The sequence below is a fragment of the Ambystoma mexicanum genome, chromosome 10 (genome assembly GCF_040938575.1).
Source record: "Ambystoma mexicanum isolate Mex_15411 chromosome 10, UKY_AmexF1_1, whole genome shotgun sequence".
NCBI classification, from domain to species: domain Eukaryota; kingdom Metazoa; phylum Chordata; class Amphibia; order Caudata; family Ambystomatidae; genus Ambystoma; species Ambystoma mexicanum.
In genome coordinates this window covers 1487711292-1487729960 of record NC_090932.1, presented here as the reverse complement: position 1 = coordinate 1487729960, position 18669 = coordinate 1487711292, and the positions used below count along the sequence as shown (strand labels likewise).

Sequence of the window (18669 nt, the reverse complement as noted above, 5' to 3'; positions counted from 1 at the left end):
GTAAATGGCAGCGTCACATCAGAAAAATCATTGGCTAAACTGCCCCAGGGAAGTGTGTCCATGCTGGCGCTACTCGTCTTCCTAACGCACAAATGTTACTTAAACATGTCAGATGCATGTCGATGTGCACATTTTACTCCATATACCATTCGAAGCTGGCGCAGCCTCGCGGTGACATGTGATACCCGACGCGTTATATGAATACCTGATTTATTAAGTTGAAGTTTTTCAAGTAGTGGGTTCATGGCAACCGACTGAGCCTCTGCCGATTCTCTGCTGCCCTCTGGTGGCTTTGGAGAAAACTCTTCAACGTTGGAGACTACTTGGTTTTCCTGGTCATTGTTTTCAGTTACTGCCTGAAAGAAAATGGACATCTTTCAAAATAAATCATTTTTAGTTATTGCTCAGCGGCGTTTGCTTTTCTAGAGTTTGTACAAAAGGTCACAGTGATACTTTATTGAGAAGGGATAATCGCAACCGCCTGCTGAATCTTTTAACCTCCCGCTCCTCTTCCCCAGAGACATCTTTGCAATGTTTCGTTCATTTACTCCTCATTGCATTTTCAATAATATAGTTTAAAAAGTTAAACGTCAAACATTGTGTCAGACAAGTAATGCCATTATGGCCAGAAAGGGACTCAAACACTTGAAAATAGTTTAAACAGCGTTTCCGCATATCTGCAGCATCGGTTCATTTCTCCCAACATCCACTTTGGAATATTGGGACCGGTGGTTTTTGCCTCACCTGATGATATCAGAAACTCTGCTCCCAATATCAGCTCAGTGAATGCGTCTTCTGACCCCCAAAACAACTCTAACGACTTTATTTGTGGAGGGGGTCTCTTGACAGTCTTTCTGCTGATAAGAAAGCCCAGAGAGTTAAGCGCTCACCTCAGAGGTCTATTTGCAATCTAAAGTCACAGGTTTGAATGCGGCCAGGGTCGGCTTTGCCTTTCATCCTTCCGAGGTTGACGAATTGAGTACCATTAAATTGGCTAACAATAAAACTGGTTATCTTGGAAGAGACAAGTGAGTCAGTCTTCCATTAAGTACAAGAAAAAACGCCTTTTATAGGGTACTAAATCACCACCATAGTAATTTCCAAACCCCTATACAATTCTCTAAGGATGTCTGTGCTTTGGGAAAGGGGTGTGTGCACAGCCCAGCCTCCCCTCACAACCCATCCTCTTCCACACCTTTGGCTCGATTAGTTCAGTGGAGAAATAGATGGTGCAGACATTTGATCCTCACATCTAAATCCTCGGTCGAGTCTCAACATTTTTTGTTCTACTTTCAGATTTCAGATGGAAGGTTTTCTTTCAAGCCTTTTTAAACCCATCATCCTTTTTCTGGTGTTTGCGTCGTAAGGAATTGAAAACCCACTGGCCCTCATTCCCCCTGTATCTCACCTCCAGAAGAGTTGCTAAGTCTGAGGGAATCTAACCATTCTTGTAAGAATTGTCACAGAGTTGCACCTGGGATCAAGAAAGGTTCCATTGCTTATCTTTTACTTAGGGGTTTATTTACGAGGTTCAGCAACTAAAAGTACAATAATAAAATGTAGACTTTCCAGAAAAATAGGCATCGGGAAGGTCTTCTCCTTAACAGGGTGGTGTTCCTACTCTTCAGGATCTTCCTTAGGGTTTCTTCTGCAGGTTGTGAAAGTCTCATGCAAACAGCTCAAGGGGGACTGGCTCACCCCTCCCGTAGGTTGTGGGCTCTAGGGTGACGCAAACTCTTCTTCTTCTTGGTCTAGTGTGGAGAGGAGTTTCCATACTCCACGGCACACTCTGTATTAGATTCTTGCCAGCTGGCAGGTTTGTGGACATAGCCAGCAGGAAGAACTAGAGAAGGATCTTTGTGGTCTGGGTGGATTTACTTCTGGTCTATCCATTACCCTACTCTAAGATAACAGTAAGAACCCTGACCCCAACAAGTACCTTCTCCCACCACCTTGTCCTGTCTAAGGCCAACCGGGCCTGCCAGAACCTTCTTACTAGTTATGTTTTTGCTCTCGTTTCGATCTCTTTCCTGGTGGTCTGATCTTCCTGTCTCACTAAATTCTCTCCTCCTCCTCCTGTTCCTCGTGGTTCTCTCTCTCTCCCCGTTCACGATTTGTCTCTCTCGCCCTGATGTTACCTCCTCCACTACCTGTTTATGATATTTATTTCTCCCTCCTCCCCTTGGGTCCTAGTACGTCCTCCTGCACATGGGCACCTCCAAATCCTCTTGTCTTCCACTCTCCTGTTGCTATTTCCTCCTCCTGCCACTATCCTCCTGTTTGTGCCACCTCCTACACCACCATCTAGTTCATACCACCTCTGCAGGTTCACATTTTCTCCATCTAATGTTATTACTCCTCCTTTTGATATCACCCCTCCTGTCGACTCAAGACCTTTGAAATTAGCACCTTCTCTTTCACCTTCATCCCCAATGCCCCCTTCTGTTCCCTCACTCACTCCAAAATGCTACCATCTCATTCAACCCCTTAACTCTTACAACCACCTTCCATTTACTCCCTGATGTTACCACCTTCTCCATGACCCTTTTAGCCCTCATCACTGGTGTGGTGGTGGCCCCTGCAGTGTGGGGGGTCCCGTCACCTCAGGTCCAGAGGGGACACCAGCCCAGCCCTCACCCTGACTAAAGCCACAGTGGGAACTGGGGCCGACTAGGGCTAGCAGCAAGGGGGCCCTCCAACTACAGCTCCCCTGCCCACCACGTCATACAGGAACATGATTGTATGTATTTTTGATTGTAGTACAATTGAGGACGGTGCTCCTTGATGTCTCCTCCACCTTTTACACAGTCAACAATTGTATCATCATTAAACGGTTACATGATACCATTAGCATCATAGACCGGGTACTGGACTGGCAAGTTTGATTTTCTCACTGACCACCCTCACCAGCTGCAACTGGGATGTTTGTACTCCACCACCTCACTGTACACCTGTAGAGTACCCCAGGGTTTTATCCTGTGATTGTCGCTCTTCCATATCTATTTCATCCCTCCGGCTCACCTGGTGTCTTTCTTTTTTTCTCATTTCCAGTGTTATGTTAATGACACACAGGTTTCCTTAAACTTCCCAGAACTAATTTGTTGTCCTTGTTTTTTATCTGTAATCGTCTGACCGCCATTGAGGCATTGTGTGCGGCTAACAATCTGTGTTTGAATGTCAGTAAGACAGAGATCTTGCTTACTGTGACACTTGTGCCCTGCTTTTCTCCTACTCTTTGGCTGCTGTCTTTGGGCCCTCTACTGTCACCAGCCTGTGAGGACAAAAACCTTGGGGTTATCTTGAGTTTTTTAACTGATTGGTGGATATATGAGTGACTGTTTGAAAGCAGGCAATGAGGGAGTGCTACAAACATAATAGTAAAAAGGGTAGACAGGCGGTCTTGTGCGATGTTGTGCACGTGCAATCCAAGTTTTTTAATAATGCATGGCCTAGAGAGGGGACTACAGAGACCACGGATAGTCAGAAGGGCCATGGATTATGGTCTTTATTGTATGTTAGAGAAAAATATTTTGGACAGAAAATTGTTTCTGTGCTTTTTTCTTTTTCTCTAGGATACAATTTTCTAATTTTGCCATTAGCATAGTATAAAATACTAATGGGAACGTTGGAGAATCTTATTGAATCTAACTACTTTACTGAGAAATGTAAAGTAGATATACTCTATACGCTTATTTCTTCTATTTTTAAACTGTGAAAGGTGGTTTCTAAAGGAACCTTTTTTTGTGTTTTTTGTTCTTCTTTTTCTGTTTTTGTTGTAGGAAAGGTTAGGAAGTAAGGTGGGGAAGGGAAATAAGGGAAGGGGCACCAACCACAGATATAGAGGGGCAGGTGGACAGGGGAAGATGTTGGCCAGGAGTTCATTTTAAGGTAGGGGGCAGTGTTTCTCATGCTCCTTGATTACAACCTCGAAAGCACTTCAAAACTGCTTCCCCCTGCAGAGTGGTGTGTTGCAGTATATACAAAGTATTGTTGTCTTTGAAAGATATGGATCAACAGCCTCTTTTATGGCTTGCAAGGTAGCTGGTGGGATTTTCTGCCCCACAGGAGTGGCCTGTGTGGTGGTAGCATTGGTTGAGGAGGTTGAGGTAGAAGAAGATAGCCTACTACTTCCTGAGAAAGGAACAGCCTTTCTGAGAGCATTCCGGTGCTTGGATTTAGTGTGGCGGTGCATGGATGTGGTCCCGTAGGAGTACTGGCCAGGATGTCCGCGACTGCGTTGCACTCAGTGCATTTCCTCTTGGCAGCATTAGCCTTTGGCACACCGCCAATGGTGGTAAAGAACTGCCACAGCCATGATTCTCTCGGGATGATAAAGGTAGCTATTTTCTATACTTCATCTTCCTGGGCCTCTTGATTGTTTTCTGCATGATTGCGCTTCTTCCGTTGTGTAGGCCCTGCAACTGGTGGTGGTAGTGCCACCACAGTGCACTGCTATGACTAATATCAAAGAACACAAAATGTCATTAATGACAACACTGATGACTTCACATATCTAGGGCACTTGTTTTTTCACTGACATATTTAGGACAGGTGTTTTTGGTCACTGACAGAATATGAAAATTGAAAAGGTGCTGCTATATATCTATACATTAACATTGTTGTATGTACTTAAAGTACTTTCCTTAAGGTTTACACACAGCTCATTTATTTATTTATTTATTTATATTTATATAGCGCACAAGCAGCCCAGGGGCATTGAGGCGCTGTTACTTGCAAGAACTTAGTTACACAGGCACAGGCATGGTACCGGTCGTTGACACATTATGAATACTACAAAACATCAAACTGTTGTTACAGATATTGCACTTGGTCATTATATTACAACTTATGCAAAGGGTCATATGATAAGTATTCATGTTGATGTGAAGGGCCTTATGTGAAGAGGGTAGTTTTCAAGGCTTTGCGGAAGGTGGTAAGGGAGGCCTCACCTCGGATAGTGGGAGGTAGGGCCTTCCAGTGAGTGGGTGCGAGATAAGGGAAGCTGGATCCGCCCGCTCTGGCTCTTTTTACTAGTGGCACAGAGAGCATGTTGGTATACGGTGATCTGGTTGGCCTGGTAGTGGAGACGGGGGGGATTATTTGTGAGAGGTAGGCAGGAGCAGTGAGGTGAATGCACTTGTGGGTTAGTGTCAGAGCTTTGAAGACAATCCTTTCCTTTATTGGGAGCCAGTGGGCTAATTTTCTGGCCTCAGAAATGTATTCTCTTTTAGCAATGCCTTGGGCTGCCCGGAGAGCGTTGTTCTATATTACTTGTAGTCTCTCTAAGTTTTTATTAGATGTTCCTAGAAAGAGTATGTTGCAGTAGTCTAGCCTAGAGCCGGTGATGGCTCTGGCTATATTGGTGCAGTTCTCTTTGGAGAGAAAGGGTCTGACTGCGTTGATTAGTTTGGCATGATATGCAGCTGCGGAGGCTATTGCGTTGACTTGTCTATCCATGGATAGGCTGGAATCCAGGTAGACGCCAAGAGTTTTGACAGAATCTGAGACAGGAATTTTAATGGTGTCTCATGGTGCATATACATGGGGCTATAAGCGGGCCTCAAACACACAATTAATTTGTATACATGAAAATGAACTTGAATGTTATTGACATTTTCTGGTGATGTTCATTAATTCTTTCTTCCTTACTTAGTTTCCCTGTATGTGCCTCTAATCTGTATGCATTGTGGGTCTTCATATGTATTGTTTGAACTAACACAAGTGTGTAGTAAGTCTTGAATTGTGAGCTATTCATTCCAAATGTAACATTACTTAAAACTCTGATAAGGTACCATTCATTAATTTACTTTCCAAAATTACCAGATTAGAAACATTGTACTTCTATGGTGCATACTGCAGCCAATATCTATTTTCTTGGGAGGATAGCTCGAGGGGCAACGTGCTCGCCTTGGAAGCAAGATGACATGGTGCAACACAGGTTCGATCCCTGGGTCCGCGCTTAGAAACCTCTGGGTATTAAGCACGTTATAAATAACCAATCAAAGCATATCATATAATATGTATATGTATGATTAGGTTCTTGTATGAACCACAACACTCAACAATTACCAGGGTAATACCAGGGGAATGTTAGAATGAAAAGTGCTCAAAAAGCTACTTAGAGCAGGCTAGAGGTGGGGAGGGAGAAAGAGGATTCCATGTGAAATTGGAGTGTTGGAGGTGGTCTGAAACAGTTCAAACGTTTTCAGATTATCGTGGAAATACTGGGGGAATCTCCCGAGATTCCTACGACTACAACAGAAGAACGACTCGGAAAAGGAAATGTGTCCTGAAAACCAAAGAGTGAAAGGGGGTAATGGGAGAGGGCAGGGAAAAGGCAGCCAGGGGAGTGGGAGGACCATGGAAAGAGGAGGGGCAGTTGGTGAGGACGTGGAATAGTTTTTATTTTTATAAATGTTTGGATTATCAGGGGAATATTGCAGGCATGGGTAGTTCATTGCCACTGTATTTGAAGTTCAATGCCATTTTTGGGGGTATATCAGGGGAATCCCACGGGAATTAGAAGAGAGTGGAAAAAAAGGAAATGTTAAACCTACAGTGATCACATCTACTAGGCAGGGGGTAATGGGTCTTCGTGCCATGGCTAGTGGGCCCCAAAGAAACCTGTTGGTGCAACATGTACAGTAGCCACAGCCAAAGGCCATGGCTAGTGGGCCCCAAAGAAATGTACTGGTGCAGCATGTACAGTGGCCACAGCTAAAAGCCGTAACCACTGGCCATGGCGAAGGGGATGGCTAGTGAGTGCTAAAGAAACCCATTGGTGCAACATGTACAGTGGCCACAGCCAAAGCCCATGGCTAGTGGGCCCCAAAGAAATATACTGGTGCAGCATATACAGTGGCCAAGGATGAAGGCCATGACTAGTGGGCCCCATAGAAATGTACTGGTGCAGCATACACAGCGGCCACGGCCAAAGGCCATGGCTAGTGGGCCCCAAAGACATTATTGATGCAACATGTACAGTAGTCTGGCCATGGCAAAGGCTTTGGCTGGTGAGTGCCAAAGAAACCTATTGGTGCAACATGTACAGTGGCCACAGCCAAAGGCCATGGCTAGTGGGCCCCAAAGAAATGTATTGGTGCAACAAGTACAGTGGCCAAGGAAGAAGGCCGTTCTTCAGCCATGGCTAGTGGGCCCCAAAGAAAAGTATTGTTGTAACATTTACAGAGGCCACGACCGACGTCCATGGATAGTGGGTCCCAAAGAAATGTATTGGTTCAACAAGTACACTGGTGAAGGTGGAAGTCCATGGGTAGTGGGCCGAAAAGAAACAATAGTATGACCAAAACCTTGAATCCCACAAAAAAACTTTTAGTTACCAGAGAGTTAAAGTGATCAGATTTATTGTGAAAAACAAAATTCAGCACTCACATTTGAAGCAAGTCCACCTTAATCTTGCACTCCTTGTTGCGCAGCCTATGATCACAATGATGACATCACTGATGACACCATGGGTGACATCACTAATTACATCATAGATGACATCACTGATGGCGTCACTAATGACATCCTACATGGCATCATTGATGAGATCAATAATTACATCGTATATGGCATTACTGATTATATTAGTTAGAAACTTTTTTTGCCCACATTTGATACATATTTTAATTTAATACATGTAACAATAATAACAACATGACATGGAACAATGCAGTCATACACAAGTATAATTTGATTACGAGTGGAGCATTAATTTGTAGTACCTAGCAACTTATTAAAAAAATGAAGTTCTTTTTTTGTTTTTATTAGCATTTAACATTTTACACAAAAACATAACACCCTTCAACCCACTTCCGCTCCCCACCCCCACCTAGGATCATCTGAGGCCCCTTCCGTTCCGTCTTTCCGCTCCCTTCGATGTCCCCTTGTTCTCAGTGATCATAGGAAATCTAGCATCCTAAGTTTATGCAGGCACCATTGTAGTTTAAAATCACTCTGAAGATATGACATTGTATACCTGAACGCAGCATGGTTTCCCTGCATGCTGTATGTAACCCTTTCCATCGCTAGAATGCTCCAGACTTTTTGAAGCCAGTCAAATTCCACAGGTGGATGTTTTTGTTTCCCCTTTTGCACCAGCACAAGTCATGCTGCTATTAAGAAAATCATAAACACTTTCTTGAGCGCTTTTGTAGGTTATTGATTGTCCGGATTCCATAATCCACACATCCACCGCCTAGTATCAAAACCCTATGTATAGGTAGAGCATCCCTCCTATTTGTTTGGTTATTTCTTGCCAAAAAGATTGTTTCGCTGGGCACCTCTAGCATATATGGGCTCAGTCTCCTTTCGCTGAACACCCCCTCCAGCACTTGGGCGAGGTTTTGGGGTTTATTCTAGGTAAAACTTCAGGAGTATAGCTCCACTGCGTGATTATTTTGTACCACATTTCCCTTAGTTGGATGAAGGATGTCAGTTTAGGAATGCTAGCCCAAAGATATACCCACCGTTCCCCAAAAATGGTAAATCCGAGGCTTGCTTCCCATTTGTTCATGAAAATCTTATAAAGAGACGATATCAGATTTCTTTGTCCCTGAGTGTGTGGTAATGTATTTCTCAAAAGGTATAAGCGGTCTCGTAGCAGCGGCCTTAATAATTGGGTCTGATACCCAATCCGCAATGGATAATACCGTAGCCTTTCACCGTCTCCCACTCCTATAAGTTCTTTACATGTTTCAAATGTTAAGATCTCCCATTCCTGCGTCATATTTTGTCAGTTTCAGGCAACCTACCTTTTGCCACTGTTAAATTGTCCCCTGTTCCAACCCAGGGAAAAACTATGGATTATTCAAAGGGCGGGTAAAGGGAGCTGGAGTGGTTGGCAATGCCCATTGTGCAAGCAGAGAAACCCATGTATCAATGACTAGTGACAATATATGACTAATCTGTACAGTGGGATGTCTATCAGTTTGCTTCAGCCATCCCTATATAAAGTTTTCACCAAACCCCTCTTCTACCACCTCAACTTCATTGGCATAGCCTACACCAACTATGCTGATGACATCTAAATCCTCCTCCCACTGTCAGACATCTATGACACAGACTCCATTACGATCAATAAGATATACTCAAGAATCCAGGCTTGGATTTGGATGGTGACAAACTACTTATGCCTTAATGACGACAAGACAGAGATCCTACTGGTGGGGTCGCCAGCTGCGCTAAAAAAACTTGACCCCCAATTCTCATCCTTCACAATAGATGGCGTTCACATTCCCATCCCTGCATCTGTAAAAACGCTGGGTGTCCACTTAGATGCCTCCCTCTCCCTCACAAGACAAGTGAACGTGACCGCTTCATCAGCTGCATGCACAGCCAAACTCGTCAACGCAGCCAGACAATTGTTTATGCTGGTCAGCTGCCTCACTATCGCCAGAGCAATCATAGGAGCGAGACTAGACCACTGCAACGTCCTCTTTGCAGGGTCCTCCAAACACAACATTAACAAAATGCAGGTAATCCAAAACAATGCCCTACGTGCAGCACTCAACATTCTGAAAAAATACCACATATGAACAGCAAAAAAGGAAGTGCACTGGCTCCCAATCCAAGAAAGCATCATCTTTAAAACACTCTCCATCTTGCATAAATGTCTTGCGAATGCTGTCCCATAATACCTGTGTAATAAAACCTTGAGAACCAGTCCATCGGACCGGTGAGGGCCATCCATGCCCATCGCCTTGTTCCTCCAACCTTTAAAAAAGACAGAGGAGGAGGCTCCAGCTTCCCCGCAGTGGAAGCGCACCACTGGAATGCTCTTCCCCCTCCCTAAGGGTGGAGAAATCTTACTGGCCCTTCCATAAGGCTTTAAAACCTGGTTCTTTGCCTAAACGGCACTGCTATATGATGGAGTATATCTTCTGAAAGGTCTAGGGCCTCATTACGAGTTTGGAGGCAGCCATGGTGCTATTAGCACCATGGCTGCCTCCAAACGGGGCTCCATTACCGGGTTCCTTCAATGAGGAATAACCAGGTCATTCCAACATTGGAGGACCCGGTAATTCCGCCTTGAAGGAACCATTCCCCATTCCCATTTGAGCTCCCATAGGGCTCAATGGGAATGGGGAGGGAGGTAATAATGGGCACATTACAAATGGCCCGTTATTACCTCCCTCTTCCCCTCGCGGGACCCAGAAAGGACGTCTAGTTTTACCAGACGTCTGTTCCGAGTCCCGCAAAGGGAACCTCGTAATCAGCGCTCCCTTAATGAAGGGTGCCGGTCCCGTACCGGCACCCTTCATTACGGGACCGCAAGGGTCGTAATGAGGCCCCTAGACTTGTGGGGAGTGTGTACTGTTTCACAATCCCATTCTTATGTTTATAAGTGTAACTGGCTTCATTAACAGCGCCCTGATGCCTCCGGGTTTAGGCGCTTTACAAATGTAAAAAATAAATAAATAGAGTGGGCCTCATTACGACCCTGGCGGAACGGGTTAAACGGCGCCGTAAAAGGCTGCGGTGCCGTTCAACCCGTTCTGCCACATTACGAGGTCCCCTCGCGGGACACGTTAGGCACGTCTGGGAAAACCAGGCGTGCATACCGGGTCCCGCGAGGGGAAGAGGGAGCAAACAATGGGCCATCTCGTAATGGCCCGTTGTTTACTCCCTCTCCCATTCCCATTCAGCCCTATGGGGGCTGAAATGGGAATGGGGATAAACCGTGTCCGTGTCCTCGAGTGAGGAATTACCGGACCATCCAAACTCGGAATGGTCCGGTAAGTCCTCATTCCGAGGACACGGACACGGATGCGGTTTTGCCGGCAGCCATGCCGCAAATTGCGGCATGGCTACCGGCATAACTTGTAATGAGGGCCAGTATCTCCTTGAGGCATGTTCCAGCTACTGCTCTATCCATTCTTACCCATGTTTTAGAGGTGTCCCCCTGAGCCATTCCCGTAGTACTCTTAACTGCGATGCCTCAAATATTTTAGGAAATTGGGTTATCCCAGTCCCCCCCTACTCCTCATCGCCATTAGGGTGCTGAGGGCTATCCGAGGTGGTTTACTCTACTATATAGAAGCAGAGGGCATTTTGTTTAGTGATTTGAAAAATAACTTTGTGAGAGGAATGGGGAGAGCCTGACAGTAATAAAGCACCCTTGGTAGTACTATCATTTTAAACAAAGCAATTGGTTCCAGCCATGCAATGGAAAGGGGACACCATTATAATAAGTCTGCTTAATTTTGAGTAGTAGATTTGGGTAATTGGCTGCATAAAACGGATCCAATTCTCCAGTAATAATTACCCTAAAATATTTAAATCCTTCCTGAGTCCACCTAAAAGGAGAAGATAGTTTGATGAAATCAAGTTGTTTTTTTTGTATTGATAAGTTCAGAATTCCGGATTTTTGCATATTTATTTTTAGGGCAGCTACCTTTCCGAATTCTCCCGATACCCCAACCACAGCCACAAGGCAGGCCTTGGGTCCTGTCAATGCTAATAGCATATCATCCGCGAATGCCATCTTATGTTCTTCTCCTGCTAGGGGTATCCCTATAAGTGAATATGTAGCGCGAATCCTAGAGAGAGCAGGTTCTAAATAAAGCCAAAAGCACTGTGGATAAGCGGCATCCTTATTTGGTTCCCTGAGTTTTGGGGTGCACAACATACAGCCCACGGGCCAAATGCGTCCCTCCTACCCGTGATATGTGGCCTGCCAAAAGGGTTTACTTTTGTACTGAGATACGGCCCACTTCAAGCAGTCAGCCACATTTCATTACGTAAGTACACAAACAGTTTGCTCTGGACCATTGCTGGCTCCCTTTTGGCTCCGTACACACTTAGCATGCCTCATGAAACACATTGGTATGTAATGGGTGTGCTGATTGAACGTAGGATCAGTCACAGCCACCCTGATATGGGCTGGCTTACCCGGGATACTGGGATCTGGCCTTTGTGCCTCTTTTATACTTCAGTGTGGGAGATGGCACCGGCAGGCAATGACCCAACATTATTTTCCAACTATGAGGTGTGTTTTCGTTATATTAATTTAAAAAAACTGTAGCGCCCAGGCTGCGTTAGAGTAAGCAAAGAGATTTTCTTTTTACACGTACATGCTTAACGAGTTAGCAGGGTGAGAGTGTCTCTGATACCACCTACCAATGTTCTGTGGCACTGCACATGCCTTCACTGTGAGCAGGCCCAAGCTCTGCCCTAAATGCCTCTTTCACCACGACCTGCCAGGCAGCTTGACCTGCCACAGATCTTGCCTCGTTACAGAGGGTGTTCAGACGGAGCAGCAGACGATGGGTAAAAAACAAACACCCAGCTCAGGAAGAATCACTGAGCGGACTCGAACGCACCCTGTCGGAGCCAGGCATTAATAGGCAGAAAACACAGCGTTTGCTCTGTGAGTTATCTTGGATGTTAACACAGACTTAATTTAAAAACAGTAAATCGAATTTTGTGATGCGAACTTTCATCCAGTGACATGTGCCCTGCTCCTGGCCTCTGTTAAGAAGTTGCTAAGAGTGTGAGAAATGGGTGCCAAGTGCTTGGGTCCTTATCTCCTTCCGCTCTGAATCAGAAGTGAGTCAAGTGACTGGTGAAGCAATGTATATTATAAATCCAGTAATAATCCAAGGTTCTATGTTATTTTGCCGCAGGATTTTTCGTCGCGGGACTTTTCATCCCCGTTTTTTATCGAAAAAAACTCATCGTTTTTTTTTTAATTATTCCCTTTCATCCACAAATATTTATTTAATTTTTAACCCCCCCCAAAAAAAAAACGATTTTTTTTTCGATAAAAAAACGGCGATGAAAAGTCCCGCGACGAAAAATCCCGCGGCAAAAGAACTGTATACCATAATCTAATGCATTGCTCTCGTTTCCCATGGCCGGTGTGAGAAGGCATCCACCCGTGTCTTTTCCCTTTGTATTCTGGGACTTGTAGTTTTATATTTCCTATTTGACATTTATGAAAATACAAGTCTCAGAATTCCAAACAAAAACCGGACTGGATGTCCATTCCATGCATGGCCACATAAAGCCAGAGAGCTTTTCTAATTCATTCCAGTCCAGCGTGAAGCGGTAGCAGTCGCCCTTCTCAGCAGAATCCATTTTTTTTGTTGTTTAAAGATTGCCTTTTATTTAGTGCCAAAATACACAATCACAGTGTGAGTTTGTGTGAGCTATCAATTATGGAACATAGCTTTAGGCTCATAAAATACATTCTGCAGTATAATAATTAAGCAATATGACCCTCGCGGCTGGGGCATTACCGACTCAGGTAATGCCCCGGGGCTCATAGGTATAGGCCCCGAGTGAAGCAAGGGCTTTACTGAAGGCCCCCGGGGCATTACCTGAGTCGGTAATGCGCCCGCCGCGAGGGTCATATTGCTATTAGTACTCCAGCTCGCATTATGAAACGACCAAGAAAATGGCCACCATGGAAAGGGAAAACGGAGTCCGTTTTCCTTTTCCATGGCGGCCATCGGGAGCAGACGCGCTGGGAACACGAGTGTTCCCAGCGCGTCTGCTCCCGAAAAAGGATCAAAAAGAAGGTAAGTGGGGTTGGGAGGGCGGGAGTGGGACAGGGGAAGAGGGAAAAAAAAGTACCTGCGTCCCCGGCGGGGGACGAGGGAAGCCCCCAGCCGTGTGGAGGCGCAGAGCGGGGATGGCCCCAGAACAAGAAGGTAAGTTGGGGGGGGCGGGTGGGAGGGAAGGGAATAATAAAAAGAAAAGACTTACCCGAGTCCCCGGCGGGGGGCGAAGGCAGCCCCTCAGCCGCGGGGAGGCTCAGAGCGGGGATGGCCCCGCTTCGAGCCTCCTCATTGGCTGAGGGGCTGCCACACCTCCCACCGGGGACAAAGGCTGTGGAATCCCGACGGGGGGATTCCCGGTCTGGTAATGACTCGGCGAGGGCCAATCAGAATGGCTCTTTCATTCTGATTGCGCCCTCGCCAGGTACTAATTAAGAACAAATACAGCATGAAATGTGTTAACTTTGAAGATATTTTGTAATGTAGTACCTAGAATATAAACAGTATGAGATTTGTTTTCATATGAGCCAGTTACTCAGGCTTACTAATAGAGAAAAAGGAGATAATACGGAGGGTAAAAAATGGGAGAAGAGGAAATAGGGAAAACAAAATAATAATGTATTCAACAGCAATCAGATGAGTCATAGGATAAAGGGAAATAGCAATACAGTCGTAAACAGGACTAACAATATATCAGTCAGGTAAGCTAAACATTTGTATTATTTAAGTTATCAACAAAAAGATCACATCTTTTATCACGTTTCAGAGAAAGTGAGCGTGAATTGGTGATACATTTCTTCATTCAATGAATATCGCATATATTATTCCACCAACCATTTATAGAGATTTTGGTGAAATCCTTCCAATTTGATGTAATTAAGTGTATTTCTAGAAGTATTCAAACATAACAAGAGATGACCTAATCTTGCTGTCATTAAAGGCCAGACTTCCACGTAGGATGTTGGTCAAATTCAAGGGAATAGAGATCTTAAAGATTTGTTGAAGGGAAGCCCAAACATGGTTCCAAAACATATTTACCGAGGGACAGTCTATAAACATACGGCTAAAGGACCCAGAATCGAGATGACATGACCAGCACAGATCATTATCTGTCAATTTAGATAGGAAAAGCTTCCTAGGAGTGATAAATACTCGATGTGTAAAAAAAGTAAAGGGTTTGGGTTACATTCACTGATGTAGATATCATTTTAGTCTTGGACCAAATCTTTGACCACAATTCATCACCAAAGTGTATTCCACAGTCTTATTCGCATTGTAATTCGGATGACCATAAGTTATTAGGAGTTCTTTTAGACCTTATAACTTTGTAGATATTGGATGCTTTGATTTCATCAGGGATTCTATTATACGCATTCTCTGAGTATCAACAAGTAATTTTTGGATGTCATTACTACTGCTGCCATCCAGGCATGCATTCATTAAATGAAGGTTTTGACTAAGAGGTAATGCTGGCAATAAGAATTTATTTTAAAATTCTTCTGCAGAAAGGATATTGCCTTCCGCAATTATTTGATCAATTAATTTAATTCTGTTGTTAATTCATACTTTGTGGAAAATAGGCCTCTCATTTGTGGTTATATGCTTATTAGACCAGAAAAAGGGAGAAAGAGCACCAACTGGTTTATTAATCTGATGGAATAGAACATCCTTCAAATAGGAACTAGTAAAACATATCGTTTTGGAAAAGCTCAACTTGGGTCCATTGAAAAGATTATTGTTTCTTTAATATCGAATAGTGAAACAAGAAATCTTTCAATAGTCAACCAAGTGGGTGGGCTAATGTCATCATTAATGAGAAACCTGTTTCTGGCTTGTTTGAGAACAAAGGCTCTATGATCATTTTGAAAAATTAGGGAAATTAACACCACCATTTACAAATGGATATCTCAATTTGCTAGCAGCAATTATTTTCTTTTTCTCAGACCCCCATAGGAAATCTATAAGTATCTTGTCGATAGACTTGAAAAAAGAGGATGGCAAAGGAAAGTGAACCATTTCTAAATAATACAGAAACACAGGTGTAAAACATAGGTTTGATGGCCTCTAATCTTCCATACCAGGACAGGTATAAAGGCGACCATGAAGTTACACATTCAGTTAGATTTGATTGTAATTTGTGTAGGTTAATTTTAGTCATTTGAGGCAGAGAGGAGGCGATTGAGATACCTAGGTATTCAATAGAAACAGGATTCCAACTGAGACCAAAGGGAGCGAGATCTTCTTTAATACAGTAGGCATTAAGGGGTAGCATTTCTGATTTGTCCTTGTTCAACCTACACCCTGAAAACTGAGAGAAAAGATCAATCGTGTCTAGTAATTGTGGAAGTGTTGTGGTCGGGTTACCATCTGCGTGACTAGTCAATACCTCGCCTACCCAAAACCTCTACAATTTTATCGATTCTTGTAATGATAGGTGCGTCTCCTGCAAGCAAGCAATAGTTGGTTTGAATCTGTTGATGTGAGCAAGTACCCTTTGTCTCTTAACATTCCATGTCATACATCTCAAGGCCATAATCTAGGAAAGAGTAATAATAGTAATATTAATAAAAGGCAGACATTTAAAACCTGTCCATATTCAAAGTGTTTTCCGCTTATCCGGAACTTACAAATTACAGAGCAACGGTAGGGTTCTGAGAGTTGTTATAAAATGATAAAAATGGGTATAAAAAACAAAAAGAAAATAAAAAAACAACATTGCAACATCTGACAGTAGGGTGTTGTCAAGTAGGAACTTATAGCTTGATGGTATTGGAGATATTACCACCCACTACATAAGAGGAAATGAAATAGAGCAAAAATAAAAGGCTCAAAGATTAGAGTCGTAATGCCAAGTGCCATAAGCGCATCCCACAAAGGGCAAAACAGTGAGCAACAACCAGAGAACAAGTCAGATCCAGAGAGTTCTTAGATTGACAGTTCCATAGCAATGATTATTGAAAGGAAGTTCCTTTTGAGGTAAATCGTGAGGCAAAAACCTGTGAGGAAAGAAGAAAAATCATGTGTGGCTGGCGTTTCCTGTATCCATTGCTTCCATCTTTTGCAGTCTTATGTAGTTCTTTAAATTGGCTGGGTCCTCGAATGAAGAGGTCTTACCATTAATGGTGACCTTGAAAGTGCATGGGTGGACCAATCCATAGCTAGCTAACATTTAATTGAGTGCTGGATGATATGAGGGTAGGTCTTTCCTACTTTAAGCTGTGATTTTGGAAACATCTTGTGAGCAAAAGATTCTGTGGCCATTCCATATTAGATGCTCCATTCCTTTAGCTTTCTGCAGAATCAATTGGAGTTGCGTGTATTCAAGAAGCAAGAAAATGATTGTTCTTGGTGCAGTTTTCTTATATGACTCTGCCCTTTTAGAACCAATCCTATGTGCCTTTTAAATATTAAGAGCCGCAGACCGTTGTAAAGTCCAAATATTTGGAAGGGTCTTCATAAGAAAAAGAGCTACATCATCCCCTTCAACTCCTTCTGGAAAGCCAAAGACGTGTAGATTATTTCTACGATTTCTATTTTCCAAGTCTTCATTTTGTTTCTGAAGGGTCAGTATGGATTGTTCCATGTGAGCAACTTTCATGGCAGCATCTTCAGCCACACCAGGGACGTCATTTCACCAAAATGCCTGGGGTGGCGGAAGTGACATCACACGACCCTTGACCCCTGATGACATCACAGGAAGTGATGTCATTTGACCCCAAACCAAAGTGATATCGCGGGAAGCGATGGAACACGACCTTTCGCCCATTGCAAAACAGGAAGTGGAATCACATAGCATTGTACACTACAAAAAATATGGTTACTATATCACTATAATGTGATGTACATTTCATACTTGAACGGATCGCCATATGTATATGTATATGTATCGTTAAGATCAGTGTGTATAGGCCCATATTACCAAATTACTGTGATTGCAAGCAGACGTCCATGACCAAATGATAATGATGTGTTATTATATAGCACTTAAGCTTAAGTGCTATACATAGAAGAAATATACACCCAATATTACCCAACCTGTGTTGGTACCCATTTATCGACCTCAGAAGGATGAAAGCTGAGTTGAGGTGTTTGAGAACAGACTAAATCAGTGACTCACCCCTGAAGTGTGCCTGAAATAAACCTTTAATAAATCTATCAATTATTGTATAGAATTCCAGAAAGACACATTTTTTGGCATTCCTATTCTTTCTTATTTAGGTTCAGTGCTAAAAGTGTTAGACTTGTGGCCCTCATGTTCTTATTTTTCTTCTTTTTTTTAAGGGGCCTGAACAGGAAAGCTAGCCACTCCAGAATTAAAGATCCACACGGTGCTGGCCACAGCCCAGGAGCTTGCATTGCAAAAAGAAAGGGTGACCCCATAGGTCACAAGGGAGACCTCAGAGGTCACCCTTGCGACCTCTGGCGACCCCCAAATGACATCCCTGAGCCACACTAACCCTTCTGTTCTCAAAGCTTATCCAACTTTCATATAATTGTTGGAGCCTGGTGTTAGTGGTCTCCATAAAGGGCTTGAGAGCTCTTATTTCCATTAGATTAGTCTCCACATTTGATTGCAAGATTGTTTGGTTTGGAGGAGGGGAGTCACTTTTTGGCCTTTTTAAGGTGGCTGCTGATGTTTCTTTATTAGCAGAGTCTTTTGTTTGACTTTTTTGTGAGGACATCTTGAAACGTGAATTAGGGCCACAAAAGGATCTAAGGAGCGTCAAACATCCAGTCGAAAGAATGTTACAGTTGGTAAGTAACTTGTTCTTCGAATGGATTGTGTCCTCCCACATATTCCTCATCTTATGATAGACTCCCATGGCAGTGGCAATTTTGGAGGTGGGAGTGCTAAATACTGTTTTCATGGATGGAGTGAAGTACCGCCTTGGGAAAAATAACCCCTCATTGGAGGAAGCAGTATCTAAACAGTAATGCTTGATTAAAGTATGCATTGATTTCCAAATTGCAGCTGAACAAAAGTCTGCTGCAGGAACTCCCCTCTTTAGAGCCGCAGAAGTAGCCATTCCCCTTGTAGAATGGGCTCGAAGCCCATCTGGTGGGTCTTTTCCTGCCAATTTGTAGCATTCAATTATGGCCAGAATGATCCAGCGGGATATGGTCCGTTTTGTCACTGATAAACCAGTTTATGACCGGTATAACC

General features: G+C 43.7%; 1 protein-coding gene across 1 annotated transcript in view; it reads right to left on the bottom strand.

The window, feature by feature from the left end:
• The window catches only part of LRRC43 (leucine rich repeat containing 43), a 679247-nt gene that overhangs the window by 465330 nt on the left and 195248 nt on the right, over positions 1 to 18669 (bottom strand). Inside the window, exon 7 of the mRNA XM_069619596.1 lies at positions 206 to 356. Coding sequence (XP_069475697.1) covers positions 206 to 356 — 151 coding nt within the window. The remainder of the gene's footprint in view (positions 1 to 205; positions 357 to 18669) is intronic.